We start from the raw sequence: 22,892 nt of genomic DNA on the forward strand, positions 1-22,892 counted from the left end.
AGGGACTGTCCTGAACCTTTTCTCCAGTGCTGAAACCGAACCTGATATGGGACCTCAATCTTGTCCTATCAGCACTGATGAATACCCCCCATTTGAACCTTTAACCTGATGTTCATTCATGCATCTTTCTATTAAAGTTGCATTTCTGGTTACAGTCACCTCAGCCAGAAGAGGTGAGCTGTGTTCTCTTATGACTGACCTTCCCTATGCAGTCTTCCATATGAACAAGGTTTTCTTGAGGTTACACCTCAAATTCATCATAAAAGTAATCTGAATTCCATCTGAACCAGATGATCCACTTGTCTGTCTTCTATTTGAAGCCTCACCCCATCAGAGAGGAAAAGAAGCTCCACTCTCTAGGTATTCATAAACTTTAGCCTTCTACCTATAAAGGATGACATTCTTCTGCAAATCTCCCAGGCTGTTTCCTTCCTTTGCCATATACATGAGAGGGGAAGTTACTACCTCACAAAGACTATCCAAGTGGATTTTGGGCAACATTCTGCTTTGTTATGAACTGATGGCAACCACTCCCCTCAGAAAGCGAGAGCCCACTTGACTGGAGCCCATGCTACATCTGTTTCCTCACTTTGAAACATCCATCTTCTAGGGATCTGCAGAGCAACAATATGGGGCACCATCCGTACCTTTGTGAGACATTATGCCCTGGTACAAATTTCTACAGCAGATGCATCTTTTGGCAGAGCAGTCCTCCAGTTTGTGGTAAAGCAAGGTTCCTCATACCCTCCTCCTCAATGAATACTGATTGTGGGTCATCACAAGTGGAACACATATAGGGACCATCACTCAAAGAAGAAAGGGAGGATTACTTACCTTACAGTAAGTGGAGTTCTTTGTGTGATTCCTACCTATTCCACTACCCACTCTCCTTCCCCTCTGCTACAGAGCCTTATTCTGGGCTATTGGCAATGGAAAGGTATGTGGAAAGGTGGTTAATCCACAGTGCCCCTTATGCCCTCAGATTGGAGCACAAGGAGGAGAGAGGGTCGCAGGCCAATGGACTGCTAGTAAAAATTCTCTTGTCTGTGGTACGTAGAGTGCACGCACACCTCAAGTGGAATACAGTTAGGGAGCACACATCTTGAAGAACTCCAGTTTCTTTAAGATAAGTAACTCTTCTGTAGCCTCATTGTCCTTACCAAATCTAAACATGCGTGATTGCATTCTATCTGTCTACATTTACTGAATGGGTTTATTGGGTACAATACTCTTTTTTGTGTCTTACCCTACTTTGGTTGTAGTGTTCTTGTTCACTTTGAAACCGCTGTTGTATTGTATGTTAGAAGAGACTGCTCTTTATGGTGCATACATCTCTTCCTTACCTCACAAGCATATTTTGAAGCTTAATTAATTAAGTACTCTGGATCAAGAAATAAAAGCATTATAGAAATACAGGATATTATTAAAAACAACAAAAACTACCATTTATATAACTAGAATATTGAAGGTGGTTCTCAGAAACTTTATTAAAGCTTGTTTTAAAGTAATATACAAAAATGTGTTTTAACATATTCTTTGCAAAACTTGTATGATTTTTCTAGTAGCAAGTGGTTACATTTAGGACTGATGAGAGTCAGCGTAGCTAGTGGAAGAGGTGGTGGATTGGGAGTCAGGATAACATTCCCAGCTTAGCTACTAACCTGCTGTGTTACTTCACCTGCTGACCAGAACAAGAGGCTTCTGTGATTGGCCCTCACTCTGGATATCAGCATGCAGGAGAGTTGAGCAAGAAGTTGAAGATATGCCCAAAGGGATAGGAAGAGGGGACTGTAATGCGTATGAGTGGCCTGCCCTTCTTAGTTGGAGATGCTGTGTTATAGGCATTCAGCTCACCCTGAGTGGCTGCCAAATTACTGTGGCACCAATAAAAGTGGGAGCAGGATTAGGTGTCCTGCATCTTGTACCTGTTGTACACTTAAAAGAGTTTTTCCAACACCAGCTGATTAAAGGCATGGTGAGGCATGCTCAGAAGGCCATTCTGTCACATTTGAAGTAGGGTCATGGATTGTGGAATTACAAAGTTTAGGAAGGGGTTGGTGAAAACATTTGCATGTGATGCTTTGTGCTTTATCGTTGTCTCTATCACTGTATATACATCATGTTCATTCCATTTCTTCACCTCCATGAACTGAATGTAAAATGCCATTTGGCTTCCTCACATACACCTCCCCATCCCGGAGGAATTTTAAAGTCTGTGTTTTAAAGTTCAAGTTCTTTGGGGGGGCTATACATTTAGTTGTCTTTTATCTGTAAAAAGCAACTAGGACAACAATATCTCATTTAACTAGCTTTTTCAGCCACAATTCAAAACTCCACTACTTCTAAGTCTGATTTCAGATAGAAAGAAACTAAACCAGCAAGTAAATATATCACTGTTTATAAAAATATGTTGTCAATAGGTGTGGAATTTAATTCAGATTTTTTCCAAATTATTTTGTAGAACCGTCATGAAATCAGGCTCAGAGTTGGTTAAAGCTGGATTACGTGCATTCTTTGAAAATGCGGCTGAAGATCTGGAAAAGACTTTAGAAAATCTTAAACTTGGGAAATTTACCCATTCACGAACACAAATTAAAGGTGTCTCACAAAACATCAACTATACTACAGTGGCATTGTTACCTATATTGACATCAATTTTTGAACATATTGCGCAGCATCAGTTTGGTGTTGATTTACTTTGTAAGTCTTCTAATTTTTGTCATTTATTTTTAAAGGTTTACTCTGTTGTAATAACATAAAAGACTTTTAATAGTGAATGCATGAGTTCATTGGACCAAAGTCTGTGCTCAGTTACCTTGGCGTATTACCACTGTTAAGCCTGGAATTAACTCTTGAATTTTTGTTTTAAAAAATATGACTTCATTAGAGTTACATTGCTGTAAATCTAGCATAACTGAGAGCAGGTCAGTTAATGCCAAAATTCTTTTAGGCTACTGGAAATAGATGTTTTGTTTAAAGAGATGATTTGCTTTGTTTATTTTTATTCCCTAAGTAAAAATAAGAGATTTTAAGTGCCGAAAGCAAAATTGTTTATGCACAATACCTCTCCAAGCATGGAGATTAATTTAAAATTCTCCTTAAACTTCCTCTTTTCTAATGTGTGTGGATAATATAGACATCATTTCCTAAAAAAAAAAAGCAAATGAGGTATTACAGAAACTTCTGTTGCATACTTTTATTTTGTTGGAGCAAAATGAGCAAGAAGTTGAAGATATGCTCAAAGCTCTGTAGTAAAAGAAGATGGTACTGTTTTCACCTTACACTGGAGAAAGTATCCTATTAAATGAATGCTTGATTAGTTTGAAATATTAAAAAATAAAATATGAATAAGAAATAGGGATTTTCAGGTCTATTTTAAAAATGCTAGTGAGTGGCAAGGAAAAGTAAACAGTTCCATCACTCTAAGTGTTTCCCTGGAGGTTTTGCAATATGTCCATCAGCAAACCCCATTTTTTCTTTTATGCATTTGTGGAGATTGTGGCTTAGAGATAAAGGAGATAGAGAGTAAAGTGGAAAGATTCTCATTGAGTCCAGGATGCTTTGGATCAGGTCCCTGCAGATGACAAAGGTAGACTGCTTTGGTTTAACTGGAAATTAATCCTTGGAAATTTGATTATTTGAGAATTTTAAGATATATTTGATAAATTTAAGAGTGTATAATGGTCTGCAAAGTTTTGAGAGTTGCATAAATCATTGGATAGTTACCAGAGAAACTGAAAATAAATAATATATAAGCACAATAATGACAGGCCAAAAATACTTTATAAATAAGCATTCAGTCAGCATTTGGTTAGATTGTATAAAATAGCAAAAATATATTGTTTTCTATTTTTAAAGAGTAGTTTTTCAATGAATTTGTAATGACAATCTGCCAACTCTTTTTTTTTTTTCCTTTCAGTGGATGATGTGCAAGTTTCATGTTATAGAATTCTTTGTAGCCTATATTCCCTTGGGACTGGAAAGAACATCTATGTTGAAAGGTATTGAATGAAAGTGATTAATACCTTTATGAAACTAGAGTTAATATTGCTTGCTGTGCATCTAACAAAAGAGGGGTGTTTCAATGTGAAGATTTAGGCCCAGATTTTTAAAGATATTTAGGCATTGCTGCGCTCAGCATTGAAATGCCTAACTGAATCTAACTACCATAGACCGTCAATTGGATTTTGGCTCCTAAGTTCCTAATTCCCTTTTGAAAATGATATTTAGACTCCTAAATCAGTTAGGCGTTGCAACACTAAGCAGAGCATTACCTAAATGCCTTTCAAAATCTGGACCTTAGTTCGCTGAAATAAGTGTAAGTGATTTTAGTACAAGTAATGAAATGTTTGGAATGATAAATAGAAACGGTAAGTTTACTTTTATTAAAATAATGGCACATTTGTTAGTATAATAGTTACATACAGAAATAATACAAAATGAACTGTTTCTATGAGAACATAAGCATTGGTGTACCTGATCAGATCAGTAATCTATCTGGTCCAGCATCCTGTTTATGACTGTAGCCAGAACTAGATGCTTAGAGATGCTGCAAGGAGGACACAGAACAGTTACAGATGGCACATCAGAATTTGATTACTATTATTTGTCACAATACCTTTCAGAAGTTCTTAGTTATGTGCCAAGAAAGAAAGAGTCTGATGGATACACTCTTGGATTATTTTTTTCCCTCTCTTTCTGCTAGGAATGCAACCAAAAAACTTCAGTGCAAACTTAGTCTGCAAGTGTATATGGTAGGCTAGTAATGCGGGTAAGCAAAGGGCTAGATCCACAAAGGGACTTGCTGAGCATGGCAGTGCCTATCTTTTAGGTGCCTTGACACACAGTGGAATCCACAGCCATGAATTAAGCACCCAGGGTCACTATACACTGCATGGGGAGAGTTAGGCTTCTAAGAATGGGATTCACAAATGCCAGCTCACTTAGTAGGAAATGCTAAGGAGAGATCTGTGGCCTAAACCCCCGCCTCCAATGGACTTAGGCGCCTGTTGGGGCTTGGGATTCACAGCTGTGAATCCTCTCCTGGAGTTAAACTTTTACAGCTTTTCTTTCACAAGCTAGAGGAGGAGGATTGGTGGTGATAGGGGAGCCTCTCCCACTACACTCACACACTTATAACTTTTAGCCCAGGGGTTAGATCACTCTCCCAGGATGTAGGAGACCTGGATTTAGTACCCTGCTCAGTTTAGTGTGGAGCAGGGGACAGTTTCCCTTCTCCCAGGAGAAGTTCCCTAACTACTGAGCTATGAGGCTTTCTGGGGATCTTTCTCAGGAAAATTTCTCCTGTTGAAGCTGTTTTAGTTTTTTAAATAAATAACTATTCATTGGAGTGAGGGACTGGAACCTGGGTCTTACAATAGTCATCTTCCACCTAACTCTGTAATAGACATAAGGGTGCAAATGGAACTGCATAAAGAGCCTTGCTCTGACCTTACTTTAGCCAGTCTTGTCTTGTCCTGAATTAAAGTGTCTATGTTGGGTGTCATCTTCAGTAAGAAGGGGTCAGATAACTGAAAGCTCATTCAGTAGATGAGCAATTCCCAAGACACCTTTTCTCATGTGGGTGCATTCAATGTAGCATTAGTTGATGGATTAAGGCAAATAATAGTGAATGTAGAAGAACCTTTTGTGGGGTTTTTAATATTATTTATTTGGTCTTTTGTGTGTAGTGAAATGTTTACAAATATTGTTGGGTGCCATTAATTCTTCAGAGGTTCCTCAGACCACTATGCCATTAAGTGTCATATCTGGCCTTCTGACTACTGAGTTTGAGAGGGTAGTTCCTGTATCTGCATGCATACTTGAAAAGGGTCTTAATCTGTAATTGACAAATCTTAAAAAGTTCACAGTCCAGGTTAAGTTCAAAATTTGGGATGTTTATCAGAATATCACCTGAAATGTTTGAGGAGTCATCATTACAATACACCCCAGTCCTCCTCATCCCCCTGCTTGGTTGTGGGGCATCTTGGGATGATGAGGGGGAAGCCCCACAACTTGGCTGTCACAACCTGTTTCTTCTAGGCCATGGGTTCCCAACCTGGAGGTCACAAACAGGTTCAAGCAGTTTGTGGCCACCCTCCTTTTCTTTTGCGGCTAAATGAGAGGTGCAGGGTACTAAAACTTTTTTACTCTTGTAATATGCAGTCAGAATATAGACCATTCAGGACATATACTTCCCACTTGGCCTTCATTAGTCTCTGAGAGGCATGATTCCTTGAAACACAATAGAAATCTGGGAAGTCGATGGCCTGCCCCATGTCTTTCAGTAACAGAATGCATTAAAACATTGTTTCTCACTGCTTCTTGCCTACATTGGCCCTTTAAATGTAAATTGATGAGAAATTAAATCTATGTATATTTGTATTTTATATGTAGCCATATGTGTATTAGTCATATATTTGAGAATCTCAGAAGAAGTTCATTTTAGGCTTTAAAATGAGTAAAGGTTCAGGGAAGGCTCTTAGGTGCTTTCTTGCAGTTTACACATTCCTGGTAGTGATAGTGATGGGCTTTGTGAAATGAACACTCATTTGCTAGTAAATGGACAAGGTAATCTCTTCATTTCACGTAGTCTACAAAATGCCAGTCAGACAGTATCTTTTAATATTTATAGCTATTGGATTTTATAAGGCAATTTATCCTAATGTCATGTGTTGAAATAGTGCTTCCCATTTGTAGTGTGTGTAAGCTCTAAGTTTTTAAATTTTTATTTCAGCATTAATCTAAACATTCTGCACCCATAGATTATGATAAAAGATATCTTCAGAACTTCGCTGCTAGTAAAACTGACACAGAACAAATGTCTTCAAGATAAACAGATACTGCAGGAGCAATAAATAAACAAGTATATAGAATCTGTTGAAAACTGGAAATGACTGAGCCAGATATGACATCATATATAATGGAGAATTTTACAGACTTATTGTCAGGCTGATTTGGTTTCCTATGGTGTCATTGGTGTACAAGAGGGGGCAGATGCATTGTGCCACTTCTGCTCCCTTCTTTGCCTAAGGACCCTCCAGCAGAAATTGTCACAAACCCTGAAGTGAACTTAGCTCTCGGTACTTAAATTGCAGCCACAAAATCTGTACAAAGGAATATTTGCACATGTGATTACCAGATTTGTGCATAGAAGTCCCTACTTGTGTACAGAAATATGGATTTTGTACATGGAGTAGGTACATGCTCATGTTAGATAATCATGTTTTTATCTGAATTTGCTGATGATAGTTGAACATTAGGGATCAGATTTACAAAGGGGCCTCAACCTCACTTGTATTTGTGCACACAAAGGTGGTTTCCATTGCCTATGTAAGTGCTGCCATTTGTGTGCACAGTTCATGGTCCATCTGTAGTTGGAGGCTGAATCTTTAAAATGTGATAACTAACTACATGGACTTCTGATGCTATGTAGGCATTTTCTCCATGCATCAGAAGAGCAAAGCCAGCATGAGAACACAAGAGAACACTAATCACTAAGGCATACTGTATGTATATTTGAAAGAGATTTTTCATGCTTTGTAATCAGATCTATTACAGCTTCATTTTGACTATGGATGGCTTCCAGAAAAGATAATTTTTCAACCTTTAAGCTTGATTTCACATGTCTGTCTTGGAAACCAGTTTCTTGGCCTCAATACAAGAAGGGCCATATGCCTGGTCATTTCAACAAACTGCCATACTACTTTTAATTAATCTCCTCCTTGCATCACCAGTACGCCTAACACCAGTTAATTAAATGTTGGTTATAAATTCTTTACTTAAACAGTATAATTTAAGTAAATGTATGTTTGATGTTGGGCTAATTTTCTTCATTCAGTATCTGTCATTGTAAAATGTTTCTTCAGCTTACTTGTATTTGTTGATAGCATTTCACTTGCTTAATGTGACAGAGTCCCAGAATTCTTTGTACTGGATGATCCTAGTTTTAGTTTAATACAAGGTGGAATTAATTTCTTTAGCCAGTCTGCTGAAGGCCTTGCTGCTAGCCCAGTGTGCTACCATGTGGGTGGAGAACCTGAGGATTCCTCTTTTGTGGCCCTGTGAGGCTGAGTGGTTACACTCCTGGGTATAGAATACTCTTGAAAGTGTGATTCACATTAATGTTGGCTTATTCTTTAATGTTTCTTGAAGTTGGTCTCTTTCTCTTATATACCGAGAGAAAAATATGTATCTAAATACAGTATTTTCAGGAGAGTCATCTTATGGCATACCTGAAGTAGCTAATAATAAATCTTCTCAGCTGCAAGACTGTGCTGTGAGAACACTAGGGAGTTGAAGTCAAATTAAATAAAGGAAATGGCAGCAAAAATCTATAGATACAGGTAAAATGTTTTATAGCTCTGGTCCTTTTTGCCATTTTTATGCGGCAAACATGTAAGGCTTATTTTGTAATGAAACTCAAGCCTTTCATGGTCTATGGTGGATAACAAGGGCCCTTACTACTCAAGAGCCAAACAAATATCCTGTTCACAGGGACAGGGAAACTTATTATTTGCACATTTTGTTAACAGTGCGTCATTTTGCTGTCTCCACAAAACATCTTTACAAAACATCTTTCTCCAGTGCTGCTTTCAAGTGTAATTGCAGACTTTACTTCCAGACGGATGTACTCCTGCTTAGCTGACTTTTATGCATTAATGTACATCAAGATTGTTATAGAAACGTATCAGGAGGTGGTGCTATTCAACAAATCCCCTATGTATCACAATACTATTCTGAAATATTTCAGAATCCTTGGTTTGCAATCTAACTTATTAAGAGAGAAAATTATAATAATCAAATATCCTTTTCTTCAGGACAACGAACCCTTGAAAAACAGTTTATTCTCACTTTTAATGTGAAGTGCCATTTATACTAGGTTTTCATACTGCTGTATTTGCCTGTTTCTTATAGTGCATTATCATATACTGTAGGTATATGCATGTGAGAAACACAACCAATTTCCCAAGAGTGGCAAATAAATTCATAATTTGATAAAATGGTAAACAAAATAGGAATAAAAATGGATAACTCTGTATAATGCAGGCTGAACTTTAAGAAAGATTTTCCCCCTGATATCACATTAATGATCTGTCACTTACAGGCAGCGTCCAGCACTTGGTGAGTGCTTAGCCTCCCTTGCAGCAGCCATTCCAGTAGCATTCCTTGAACCTTCTCTGAACAGTTACAACCCACTCTCTGTCTTCAACACAAAAACTGCCAGAGAGCGAGCCAGTAAGTACTGTACTTCAGAATATAATGTGCTGCACTTCAGGTAGTGGGAAGAAATCTAAACAATGAGAAAAATAAAAGTGTGGTTGAGTAAATAACTCTCCTGCTCTTCCATTGCTTGCTATTTTGGCCCTTGTTACATGATGGTTGAAGCTGGGCTGGCACAGCTTCCCTTACCTGTTTTTCTGAACATTGTGTTTGGATTCTTTTTATAAAATTGTGCTCTATTATACTTAGGGGTTAGTCTAAGGGCACATCTGCACTACAAAATCTGAGTAGAGACACATATGCCTGATGCTGTTCGGTGCATACAAGGCATAACAGATTTTGGGGGTGGGGAGGGCAAAGATTTGGCTGGATAAACAGAAAACAAAGTTTTTTATATCCAGGATTAAGGAATCATCTTGTGGCCTTCATCAGTATTTTTGTGTCATTGTAGTTGGGAACCTGTGATGGACCCTGACTCCAACCATGTGGATCCCTAGCCAGATTGACAGAACAGGATTAGTTCCACATGATTTGTAGGGCCCCATTATCCCTGGCAGCATGACTGGCTCTCATGGCACACTCTGACTCTCTTCACCTCAGTCGGTGATACATATGACATTTGCTGTCTGCCAAAATAAAATCAATCAATTCCAGACTGTTTCCCACAAAAATCCATCAATTCTAGGGTGACCAGATGTCCTGATTTTATAGGGACAGTCCTAATTTTTGGCTCTTTTTCTTATATTACTCCCCACCCCCGTCCCAATTTTTCACACTTGCTGTCTGGTCACACTAATCAGTTCCCTATTGCTCTTCCTCCTCTTCAGACCACCACCCTTCCAAAACAAACAAAAACAAACCCTTCATGAAAGCAACTGCCTGTAGCTTCCCTACCTGGCAGCTATATCTTAAAAAAAAGTAGCAGTGGGGGCAGGCAAGTTGTTCTGACATGTCTGGCAGTGGAGTAGGCTGGATGATCAGTTGGGGAATTAGCTGTTAAAGTGGGCAGGTCTCTGATTAATGTATGGGGGTGGAACAGGGAATCCAAGTTCCCTCATCAAACCTCTCTTTAGAGTCCAGATCAGGGTTGGGTAGATAGTAGTATCAGGAGAGGGGTAAGCTGCACTGTGACAAACACATACAGATCACGTTTTAAGCGACAAACTAATTTTTTTCACTGGTTACATTCAGCTGTTATTATTTAATTCAAGTTTCTGTCTCTGAAATGTAACTGACTAATCTTGTCTTTTCATGGAGAGTGGCAGCATGAACTAGTGAAGGAGATTGAGTCTGGGAGCTAGGAACAAGTTAGTTCTGATCTCAGCTGTGACACTGAATCACTGGGCATATCACTTAACCTCTCTTTGCCTGTTTCCCCAACTGTAAAATGGGGATAATAGTATACTAACTCACAGGAGAGTTGTGAGTAATTATTATTTGTCCAGCACTTTGAAAACATAACATGCTAGATCAGCAGTATGGCTAAATCCTCAGTCCTGCACCTAGCCCATTTAGCTGGGCTGGGCACCAGCTAGCTCTATGGGGGTAGGAATCATCCCATCTAGCTTGCAGAAAGCTCCACAGCCACTATATAATGACTAATGTACTACCTCGGTAAAATGTGGCATTTGGGAAGGTCACATTCCCAACCCCCAAATCCTGTCACAGCCATGCACAGCATTCAATCCTAATTACTTATTTTATTTAACTCCTAATTCTTTGTTTTTAAAACATTTAGACCTTGAAAAAACACAGACAAATACCGTATTTAAATTAAACATTATTGTTTTCTACCCTAATATTCAGTTTTAGGTATGCCAGATACAGTTGAAGAGATGTGTCCAGATATCCCTCAGCTAGATGGATTAATGAAGGAAATTAATGATTTAGCAGAGTCTGGGGCCAGGTACACTGAAATGCCCCATGTGATTGAGGTTATCTTACCCATGCTATGCAACTATTTATCCTACTGGTGGGAAAGAGGGTCTGAGAATATGCCTAAAAGTGCTGGACCCTGCTGTACAATGGTAACCTCTGAGCAACTCAGCATCATTCTGGGAAACATTCTGAAAATCATCAACAACAACCTGGGAATAGATGAAGCATCTTGGATGAAGAGAATTGCAGGTATCTATATTAAACATGATTTTTTAAAGATTAATTGCATCTAACTATTTGCTATCACCATAGGCGTAGTAGTATTTAATTTGTTTACAACCATTTACTTTACTGTTACATAGTGGTATGTAATAGCTAATAACAAGAAGGAATTCAGAATATTATGTAATTATAAATAATATAAATATTAATAGGAGGAAGCAGTTTTGATTTTCAAAAGGTTTTATTTCCATATATGTGGTGCCATCAAAAATGTGCCTAGTGCCACACACACAAATATAGGAAGATAAGGTACATGAATCAAATTGCTTATAGCCTAGCAAGGCAAAAACACAGAAAGTGTGAGGAAAGGGGCCATAAAATAAATATGATCTGAAGAATCCAATTAGAAGTCTAAGTTCCAGATGACCATGCCACATCAAGGTGCCCTAGTTGGCATCTCTACTGAGATGGTCACGTGTTGAATAGCCAGAAAGACTGAACTTACAGAAAAGTCCCAAATAATTTAGTATGTATTTATCTATAGAAATTACTCTAAAATCTATAGAATTTAAAAGAGAATGTTTTCCCTTCTTTAGGATTTCATAGAGTATAGGGGTATAATTTTCCATTAAATGATTCAGAAAGCCTGCAAAAGGTTATAATATTCTATTAAATTTTATAGAAAATTTTCTCAGAAGGGTTAAGTATCCTTTCAACTCTAGAAATGCTTCCTTTCAAGCAGTTCTGGGGATAACCCACTCCCTTTCACAAACCATGGGAAACTCCATTGAAATCAATAAGAACTTGGCCAACTGATCACAAAGCCCAGTGCTCACAGGATCTGGCCCTATATTCACTTAAGGAGGGAGTATTGTGTAGCGTTTACAGCATGGTTTTTAGGAGCTCAGGAGACCTATGTTATGTTACTAATTCTTCTATGAACTAGCTCTGTGACCTTGAGCAAGTTTATCCTCTCTGTCTCTTTGTTTCCATCTATGAAAGTGATGAAATAACAATACCGCTTAGCACTTCAATAGCTTTTTTTCATGTTCAGATTACTTTACAGATGCTATCAAACTGAACTTCACAATATTTCTGACAGGAAAGTATTTGTATTATCACTCCAATTTTACAGAAATTGATATTTTGACTGATTCAGAGAGGTGTGATTTACCCAAGGCCATAATTGGATTAGGTAACAAATCTAGGATTATAATTAATGCATTCCAGATTCCCAGTTACATGCTATCATCACTAGTTTGCACCTCTCTACATCATAACTACCTCACTAGGTTGCTGTGATGCTTTATTAGTGGGTATAACATGCTCCAAGATCACTGGATGAAAAAGTGCTATAGAAATAAAAAGCATTAGCATTAACAAGATTAAAACATTTGGGAATTTCTTTTTTTTTTAAATGTGCAGTTTATGCTCAGCCTATCATCAGCAAAGCCAGGCCTGATCTGTTGAAAACCCACTTTATTCCAACCCTGGAGAAACTAAAGAAGAAAGCCATAAAGATAGTAATGGAAGAGGAACAACTAAGAGCAGACAGTAAAAGTGATACCCAAGAAGCAGAGCTACTCATTCTAGATGAGTTTGCAGTTCTTTGTCGAGACCTCTATGCCTTCTATCCAATGCTGATACGTTATGTAGACAACAACAGGTGAGAAAATATAGTATTAATAATTCAACAGAACAATTTACTTTGAATCTAGAGTTAAAAAAGATAAAGAGTGCTATGAACTTAATGGAATGCTGATTTGAAGCTCTGAATATCATATGGGTCTTTGTTATTTGTTAGAATGTTAATTGTTAGAATGACATATTTTAAAATTTCACCCATGTAAAAATCTATTCGCTTTATTTTTTCTTTGCATTTTAAAATGTTTTCTAGGACTATAACAGTAATAAGAGTGCTTCACAAGAATTCTTAACACTCCTGTGAGGAGAGGAAATAATTGGCATTAAATAGCAAATACCAGTTGCAGCTGTGAGTGCTCAGCACTTTTATAAATCAGATTCCAGAGTCTCAAGTCAAGCACCGAGAAAATGAGGAACACACACGTAATAGTTTGGTTTAAGTGGTTGCCTGGCATTACATAGGAAGTCTTTGGTAGAAGCAGGGACAGAATGCAATTCTCCAGGGCAGCATTCAACTACCTTTGCCATGAGACTGTTTTCTTCTCTTCCTGGATTCCCAAGCTTCGTTCTCGCCACACTAGAGCTGGCTGGAAACTGGCATTCCTCTTCTGAGGAAAGTTCTGATATTTAAAAAAAAATCCAAAAAAGAATTAAAACGAAATTTTGAAATTTCTGTGGAATGGGAATTCCAATAATTTTGTTTAGAAACATTCACAATGACATTTTTGTTTTGACATTTTTGATGTGTTCCCCGAGGATCCTTGAGTTGTCAGGAGTCTTGGGAGTCAGGAAGCTCAAGGACCCTGGAAGCCCTGGGAGCCTCTGCACTGAGGCCACACCCCCTGGGCTGCCATAGATTCAGGAACATGCACTACTGAGGAGCTGGCAAGCAGGGAGAAGACCAGGCAGGTTTAGAAACCTGCCTGGTTTCCACTGGAATTTAGTCTAACTTGTCACATTCCTTCAAAACATTTTAATGTTGATGAATCAACATTTTCCGATGGAAAAACCATTCCATCAAAAAAAATTCCAATCAACTGTCCAATTCCACTTCTGCAACAAATGACACTTTACTACACAACCCTGATTCAACCCCAGAGCAGATCCACCTTGTTCACTGAATGAGGCGGGGTCCTCACGAAAAACATTGTATATGATCATGTAACTGAAGACTGTATCATAATGCATACAAACAAGGGGAATGACTTAAGGTTGCACAGGTCCTTGGGGATGCTAGAACTTCCCAAAGAAAAGGTCACCAGAATTTTTTTAACATTGCAAAACAATTTATTTTTCTTTAGCCTAATTCTTGGAACTGGCTGATATGTTTTTGCTGACATTTTTCAGAACAATTTAGCCTGATGCAGACATATGGTATGGAAAATTGCAGCCTGATTGGTTTAGGTTTGGTAAAGTTCTAAGCAACTGCAAACAGGGTGTTTTAATGGGAAGTGTCAGACAACCTCAGTAATAAGTGGGGCTTACCAGCCCTGCCTATAATACTTTTTCTACGTGGCGCTGCTTCTGGTGGTGACAATTAGAATGATTTTTTGTTTGTTTGTTTAAATGAAAGAACGCGTCTAAGTCTATGGATCTCATATCTCTCAGTACTGACCCTCTGGCACCAACCTTGACACCAGATGTGTCAGTATCCAGAGCTCTGGCATCAAGTGTCTTGGTATCAGAAGCACCTCTATTCTGATCACCTTGGAACCACGTTCCTCAGTATCCAGTACCTTAGTACCAGCTATTTCGGTACCCAACCTATATTCGGTATCAAGTCACTTATCTGTGAGCATGGTACCAGACTCATCTCTTCTTGAGAAATTGAAGATAGTGATATCCAAGACACCCAGCTTCTGAGTTATCGGAGGTCTGCCCAGTAGTGACCTCACCCTGTCAGAGACTAGGCACTTCCAATAGAATGCTCCTCCCTTGGAGGAAATGAAATCCTTCTCATCTTCATTTAGCCACAGGAGAGAGTCATCTCCCACCCATCCATCTTTCCCCCCTTGGGTAGCCCAAAGAAAGTCAGGAAGGGATTCTTGAGAGGATTCTGAGAGGTAGCAGAAAGAGACCTGGAACTCATAGGGAGCATCCCTCCTGATACCAACTCAGTGTTCATAACCTTACTAACCATGGCCCTATGGGATGACCTAGGGCAGGGGTTCCCAAACTTGGTTCACGGCTTGTTCAAGGTAAACCCCTGGCGGGCCATGAGACGCTTTGTTTACCTGAGCATCTGCAGGTACAGCTGCTCGCAGCTCCCAGTGGCTGTGGTTCACCATTCCCGGCCAATGGGAGCTACGGGAAGCAGTGCAGGCCGGGCCATCACTTCCTGCAGCTCCCATTGGCTGGGAACGGCGAACCGTGGCCACTGGGAGCTGCGAGCGGCCGTACCTGCAGATGCTCAGGTAAACAAAGTGTCTCGCAGCCCGCCAGGGGCTTACCCTGAACAAGCCGTGGACCACGTTTGGGAACCTCTGACCTAGGGTGTCAAATTCTAGAATGCTTGCATCATCTGCTATTTCCACAGCTAGATCCCCCTCCTCAAAGAAGCAGAATAGGTCATCCCAGCCAGGTCAGATAGTACAGCCTGGGGTCCTGGAAAGGCAGGAGGATGGAAGTGAAAAAGAGCATCAAGTGCAAGGGGAAGAACAACTAGTCCCCAGCGTGATCTCACCTGGATGAGGCAGTGAACCTTTCTGTGTCTGCCTCAGAGGAGGACTTCAAGCTGTCCCAAGTTCGATATAACGCGGTTTCACCTAAAGGCGGTAAGATTTTTTGGCTCCCAAGGACAGCGTTCTATCGCGGTAGAGGTGTAATAAGCCACATGTTATTTGGAGGCTGGCTGATATGGGCTCCACGGGTAGTGATCAACGGCTCGATGTCTAGTTGGCAGCCGGTATCAAGCGGAGGGCTCCAGGGATCGGTCCTGGGGCTGGTTTTGTTCAACATCTTCATTAATGATCTGAATGATGGGATGGATTGCACCCTCAGCAAGTTCATGGATGGCACTAAGCTGGCGGGAGAGGTAGATATGATGGAGGGTAGGGATAGGAGTCCAGAGTGACCTAGGCAAATTGGAGGATTGGGTCAAAAGAAATCTGATGAGGGTCAACAAGGACAAGTGCAGAGTCCTGCACTTAGGGCGGAAGAATCCCATACATTGCTAGAGGCTGGGGACTGACTGGATAAGCGGCTGTTCTGCAGAAAAGAACCTGCGGATTACAGTGGACCAGAATCTGGATATGAGTCAACAGTGTGCCCTTGTGGCCAAGAAGGCTAATGGCATATTGGGCTGCATTAGTAGGAGCATTGCCAGCAGATTGAGGGAAGTGATTATTCCCCTATATTCGACACTGGGGAGGCCACATCTGGAGTATTGCATCCAGTTTTGGGCCCCCCACTATAGAAAGGATGTGGACAAATTGGAGAGAGTCCAATGGAGGGCAACGAGATTAGGGGACTGGGGCACATGACGTATGAGGAGAGGCTGAGGGAACTGGAGTTATTTAGTCTGCAGAAGAGAAGAGTGAGGGGATTTGATAGCAGCCTTCAACTACCTGAAGGGGGGTTTCAAAGAGGATGGAGCTAGGCTGTTCTCAGTGGTGGTAGATGACAGAACAAGGAGCAGTGGTCTCAAGTTGCAGTGGGGGAGGTCTAGTTTGGATATTAGGAGAAACAATTTCACTAGGAGGGTGGTGAACCACTGGAATGGGTTACCTAGGGAGGTGGTGGAATCTCCATCCTTAGAGGTTTTTAAGACCCGGCTTGACAAAGCCCTGACTGGGATGATTTAGTTGGGGTTGGTCCTGCTTTGAGCAGAGGGTTGGACTAATGACCTCCTGGGGGCTCTTCCAACTCTAATCTTCTATGATTCTATGATAAGTCTAACTTATGCATAAAGAGGTTGGTGCATTCCGAATTACATCACACCAGTTGCTCGGTACCTTCCCAGTCTTCTGAATACTTTGGCAGATCAACTCAGCACACACTTCTCAACAATAACTCATGGTCTGTCAAATATTAAGTCCAGAACATCTTTCTTGAGTGGGAATTCCCAGAAATAGACCTGTTTGCCACACACCAGAGCAACAAGTGTCAAACATTTTGTTCCAATGGGGATTTCAGTCCAAGCTCCCTGACCAGATACCTGAACACTGGAACTGATGTATGCCTTTCTACTGATTCCCATGATACAATGGTTCTGAGGCAACACACAGGTATGATTATTATGATAGCTTCAGCATGGGCCGGGTAGTACTGGTATTTGGACCTAATTAACATTTCTGTGCAGCCACTGAATGCCTTGCCAGCTCTTCCTGATGTAGTCTTACAGAATAATGGTTACACCCTGCACCCAGATTCAACCTCCTTACATATAACAGCTTGGATGCTAGTTGGATGACATCCACCAAAAGAGGCTGTTCAGCTGAAGTTCAGAATGTTCTGTTCCAAAGCAGGAAAGCCTCAACTAGATTGACTGTTTGCTTCTGTTTGGGGATCTCAGCACCATCTGTCTTGCTTCACAACAACCATTTCTGCAATATTGGACTATCTGCTAGCCATGGTACAATCTAGACTTTCTGTCAGCTCCATATGGGTCTATCTAACCGCAATATCTGCATATTACACTCCTATCTAAGACCATACTGTATTTTTCCACCCTAAAGTGGTAACGTTCATTAAGGGCCTCATTCATGTTTCTCCTTTTGTTTGCCATCCCCTTCTCTCCCTTGGCACCTCCGTATAGTACTAGCAGGATTGATGTGTCCCCATTAGAGCCTTTAGCAACCTATACCATCTGACAATGAAGGCTGCCTTTTTAGTGGCCATTACAGCAGGTCAAAGAATAGGGAAAATTCAGGCCCTCATAGTGGGTTGCCTTACATACTGTTTCATAAGGACATGGTCACACTCAGGCCTTATCCCAAGGTTCTTTCAGAATTCTATGTAAACTAATTTATATCCCAGTATTCTCCCCAAAGACTCACTCGTCCTCAGGGGAACCTAAACTTCACATATTGTAAGGGCACTGTCATTTTATATCGACAGGACAAAACTATTCAGGAACACCCTGGACTATTTATGCCCTTTTCAGAGAGGGCTAAAGAGCAGGCATTATCTCTTCAGAGACATTATCTAAGTGGGTCTACGACTGCACAGGAACATGTTGAGTGCTAGCCAAGTTATATCTACCTAGCCACTTTAGAGTTCATTCCACTAGAGCTCAGGCAGCCTCTGCTGCTGCCTGTTTGAAGAATGTCCTTGTTTCTGAAATCTTACTCCTGGAGGAATTCTGTGCCACTGGGCACTCACAAAATTCATGTCCCCCACAGAAAATAGATTCTGCTGGAGAGAGGCTGCAAGTACACCTTTCACCCACCAGGGGCTGCTTTGGCCCCAGAACAGAGGGCAGCTGGCTCATGGGCCAGAGCAGCCAGCCATGGAGAGGGAGGGGGCAGTGGCTGTGTTCCTCACAGCATCCTGCCTGCAGGGCCAAGTGAGGAAGCATGGGATATGGTGGGGACAGACAGAGCAGGGCACTCAGCGCTGCTGGGGTCACATAAACTGTGAGTAAGAATGGCTAGTCGGGGGGGGGGGGAGACTGGGGTGGGGTCACAGGACCTAATGGGGTGACAGCATTGAGCCAGGAGCTGAATAGGATTGGGGGTGATGGGACACATGGGGATGGGGGAGGAGGTGGCTGAGTGGGGGTGCAGGGACACTTGGGGACAGGGGCAGATGTGCCTGACTGAATTGGAGAGACTAGGGGTCAGCCAGGGTCTGCATGTGGGAGGCTTCCCAGCTCCCTAACAATCTCTCCTGCGCCCCCCAACCCCCAAACCTGTTCCATACTTCTCCCACCCACACTCAACAACCCTCCAGGTTCACTCCCAGGCAATTACTTCCCTCTGCCTCAGCTCCTCCATTACCCCTCACTTTCCAAGCCTTTGCACTGTTTCTGAGGGGTGCAGGAAATGTGTTTCTGTATTGTAGTTTAAATGAATTATTACTCAAAGTTCTGTATTAATATACCTATTAAGGAAGCTATTTGTCAAAAAAACCAAACATTTCCTGAATCTTTTTTGTTACAGACATACTTGCTGACAGGTATTTTGAAATAAATTACCAAAAATAATTGAAACTGGTATGATGATATTATTTTGACAAATAAAATATGCAGAATTTTAAAATGTGCACAGAAATTTTAATTTTTGGCACAGAATTCCCCGAGGAGTAAAATCTGTAGGGGGGGTTACATAGATCTCAGTCCACACCTTTACAAGACACATGGTTAGAGACTTCCAGATCAGAAGCTCACTTTGCTATGGCTGTTCTGGAATCAGTGCTTAAGAAGGATTCCTACTACCCACCTTCAAGCAAACAGACAACCACTTGTCAATCACCAAGCATAGAATTCCTGTGAACAATCACTTGAAGAAAGAACAGTCACTTACTTACTGTACAGTAAGTGGTACTGTGAGATATGTTTTCCAGATGGATTCCACAAACTGCCCTTCTTTCCTGCTACTATGGAATCCTGCCCCTCCGGGGTTCTGTATTGGTGAGGGCACTGAGGGATGGTTAGGCCCATTCTGCGCTTTATGCTCTCGGGTGGAGGGGCCTGGGAACATTTAGGGGGCAGATGTGGCCCCAATGAACACTGTTGGCCAAAAGAATCTGGTCTCACACAAATGGGGTGAAGGTGTACCGAGAGTGGAATCTATTTGTGCAACATATCTCAGAGAACTGCAGTACTATAAGGTAAGTAACCAAGATAAGTAGCCATTCTTTTCTGCAGCCCAGCATCTCCACAGTTCTGGATGTCCATGCTGCTGTCCTCTCTTTGCACCTCCCAGAGGCTGATCAGTGTTTGGCGCCGCACAGTCTGGCCATGTCCCCACTGCTCCTGCTTGCTCCCAGACTCTGCCTCTGCAGCAGCAGACAGTGGCAGTTTCTTCTGTTCCCTTCCTTACTCTTTCTATGTTAACTTTTCTGCCCCGTTTTTGGGGGGGCAGTGGGGAGCAGTGTTTTCCTTCCTCAGCATCCCTCCTCCTCCCTGAGTCAGTTAACCCTTTGGTGGTTTAACCCTCCCTGAGGTTCCACTGCAGCATCTCCCTGATGGCTACTCTGCCCCTTGCAGGCTTGGCAGAGCAGCCAAGCAAGCACCAGGTGAAATCTAAGTAGTGTTCTATGTATGAGGCAGCCTTCCCAGGCTTGGCAATGACGAGTTGTTCCCAGTGTACACCCAACCTTCTGTCCCTAACTCCAATTATGAATCAGATGGGTAAGGGGGGATGCCCTACCCCCTGACACAGCAATGAGGGAACAATGGACCAGGAACCCCAATGCAGAGCAAGAAGAGGCTCCAAAAGCGAGGAGAACTCTGACCACTCAACAGAGAGGCTAAATCCTCAGGATGACCCCTGCAGAGCAGAAAGAGGGGACAGTTGTGGGGCCACAAGTACCCCTCCCTAAAGTGGGTTCTTAGTGTTCTGGGGAAAGAAATAGGGTTTCTAATCCGCTCCCTTCCCTCCCAAGCTGACCAGAAGGGCTCTGACAGTGAGTGCCCCCCACTTCCCAGTAGAATGGGACCCAATGGGGGGATTCCAAGACAGACCTCACCAGGCCCTAAGGAGAGCAAGCCACAAAAAGGCCTCACCAAAGCTGAAGCAGAGATTCTACACTCCCAAAGTTCACAGAAAAGGTTAAAAATCCTAATAAGGGTACAAAGGGGGAAAAAATGGAAAAATAAAAATCTAGGAGATGAGAGTCCTCTGACCTCCTCCTCCACTGAGGAAGGTGAGCTGTCTCGCTCTGAAATCTCTCTGGGCAGGCTCCTGCGAGTAAGTTTCAGAGTAAATTTCTCCCCTCAACATCCTTCCCTGAGGCTGAAATATCTCTTCAGTCCTTCTTCGAGGAGGTGATTAGTGTTGAATGGAACAAGCCTGATAAGGGCAAGCACATTAACAACAGTGACCTCAAGATCTAGCTGTAGCGTCCCTCGCCAAGGATATGGTTATTCCCTCAGAAAGGGAGTTCCTCATTAATGACCCCAGGGATAGAAAGATGGAGACCACTCTCAGAAAGGGCTTTGAAGCCTCCTCCGCCACCCTCCCAGCATCTCTGGCAGCTACGTGCTTTGCAAGAGCATCTCTTTCATGGCTGGAAGATCTCAAATCCCTTAAAGACAGAGATCATGCTGACTTTGGCTCCACTTTAAATACAGTCTCCCTAGCAACAGTGTTTGTCGCCGATACTTTAGAGGATGCAATGAAATTCTCAGCCTATGCCAGGGCCTCCAGCTCAGTAGCCAGATGCCACTTATAGCTCCAGCCCTGGAAGGTGAGATGTTCACTCTAATCAAGTGCTATGGTTGGCCAAGTTTACAGGCTCCCTCCTTTTTGGAGAAAAGGGCTAGATATGGTGGTGGCTGACAGTGCAGCAAATCTAAAGTGTCTTTCTCTTCCCCTCCAAGTGCCCTCAAAAGGGAATATAGACCAGCCTTCAGGGAGGAGAGAGGCATTCCTTTCTCTCCTTGTCCTCACAGAGGTACCAGAAAAGGGACGGCAGATTCCCCAAGGGAAAACAATGGAATCAAGGTCCAGGGGGAAAGTCAGAGGGACTTCAGCCCTTGCAAAATCCACTTTGACAAAGATTGCATAGGCTTCCCTCCAGAGCTGAAATGGCAGGATTTTCCATTTTCTAGAGGACTGGTTTTCAATGACGACAGACAAGTGGGTCAGGAAAATAGTGAGCCAGGGATACTCCATCAAGCTGCGGGCTGCACCCCATCCATTCTTCATCCAGTTACCCATCTCCAACAACCCCATAAAACACAATCTGATCCAGAATGAAATATGTCATCTTCTGGATATGGGAGTCACAGAGAGTGTTTCAACAGAAAAAACATTCTCTTGGTTCCACTTCTGCTCCATCTTCATAAATTATTTAGATAATGGCATAGAGAGTACACTTATAAAGTTTGCTAATGATATAAAGCTGGAAGGAGTAGGAAGTGCTTTGGAGGATAGGATTAAAATTCAAAATGATCTGGACAAACTGGAAAAATGGTCTAAAGTAAATAGGATGACATTCAAGAAGGACAAGTGCAAAGTACTCCATTTAGGAAGGAACAATCAATTGCACACATACAAAATAGGAAATGACTACCTAGGAAGGAGTAATGCGGAAAGGGATCTGGAGGTTATAGTGGATCACAAGCTAAGTATGAGTCAACAGTGTAAAACTGTTGCAGAAGAAGTGAACATCCTTCTGGGATGTATTAGCAGGAGTGTTGTAAGCAAGACATGAGAAGTAATTCTTCTGCTCTACTCCGTGCTGGTAAGGAATCAGCTGGAGTATTGAATCTAGTTCTGGGTACCACATCTCAGGAAAGATGTGGACAAATTGGAGAAAATCCAGAGAAGACCAACAAAAATGATTAAATGTCTAGAAAACATGACCTATGTGGAAAGATTGAAAACACTGGGTTTGTTTAGTCTGGAGAAGAGAAGACTGAGGGGGACATGATAACAGTTTTCAAGTACATAAAAGGTTATTACAGAAGGAGGGTGAAAATTGTTCTTGATAACCTCTGAGGATAGGCCAAGAAGCAATGGACTTAAATTGAAGCAAGTGTGGTTTAGGTTGGACATTAGGAAAAAACTTCCTAACTATCATGGTACTTAAGGACTGGAACAAATTGCCTGTGGAATCTCCGTATTGGAAGTTTTAAGAACAGGTTAGACAAACATCTGTCGGGAATGGTCTAGTTATTACATAGTCCTGCCTTAACTGCAGGGGTCTGCACTAGATCACCTCTCAAAGTCCCTTCCAGTCCTACAGTTCTATGGTTTTTTTAATTCTATGATTCTTCATTGTATAGAAGTGTATGGGTGGTATCAGAACCTCAAAAG

General features: G+C 41.6%; 1 protein-coding gene across 1 annotated transcript in view; it reads left to right on the plus strand.

Moving 5' to 3' along the window:
* RYR3 (ryanodine receptor 3) overlaps nucleotides 1-22,892 on the plus strand; it is a 625,867-nt gene that overhangs the window by 462,831 nt on the left and 140,144 nt on the right. Inside the window, exons 65-69 of the mRNA XM_065402721.1 lie at nucleotides 2,462-2,700; nucleotides 3,920-4,001; nucleotides 9,107-9,237; nucleotides 11,029-11,349; nucleotides 12,748-12,988. Of these exons, the coding sequence (XP_065258793.1) occupies nucleotides 2,462-2,700; nucleotides 3,920-4,001; nucleotides 9,107-9,237; nucleotides 11,029-11,349; nucleotides 12,748-12,988 (1,014 nt within the window). The remainder of the gene's footprint in view (nucleotides 1-2,461; nucleotides 2,701-3,919; nucleotides 4,002-9,106; nucleotides 9,238-11,028; nucleotides 11,350-12,747; nucleotides 12,989-22,892) is intronic.

The sequence above is a fragment of the Emys orbicularis genome, chromosome 4, assembly GCF_028017835.1.
Source record: "Emys orbicularis isolate rEmyOrb1 chromosome 4, rEmyOrb1.hap1, whole genome shotgun sequence".
Lineage (NCBI taxonomy): Eukaryota > Metazoa > Chordata > Testudines > Emydidae > Emys > Emys orbicularis.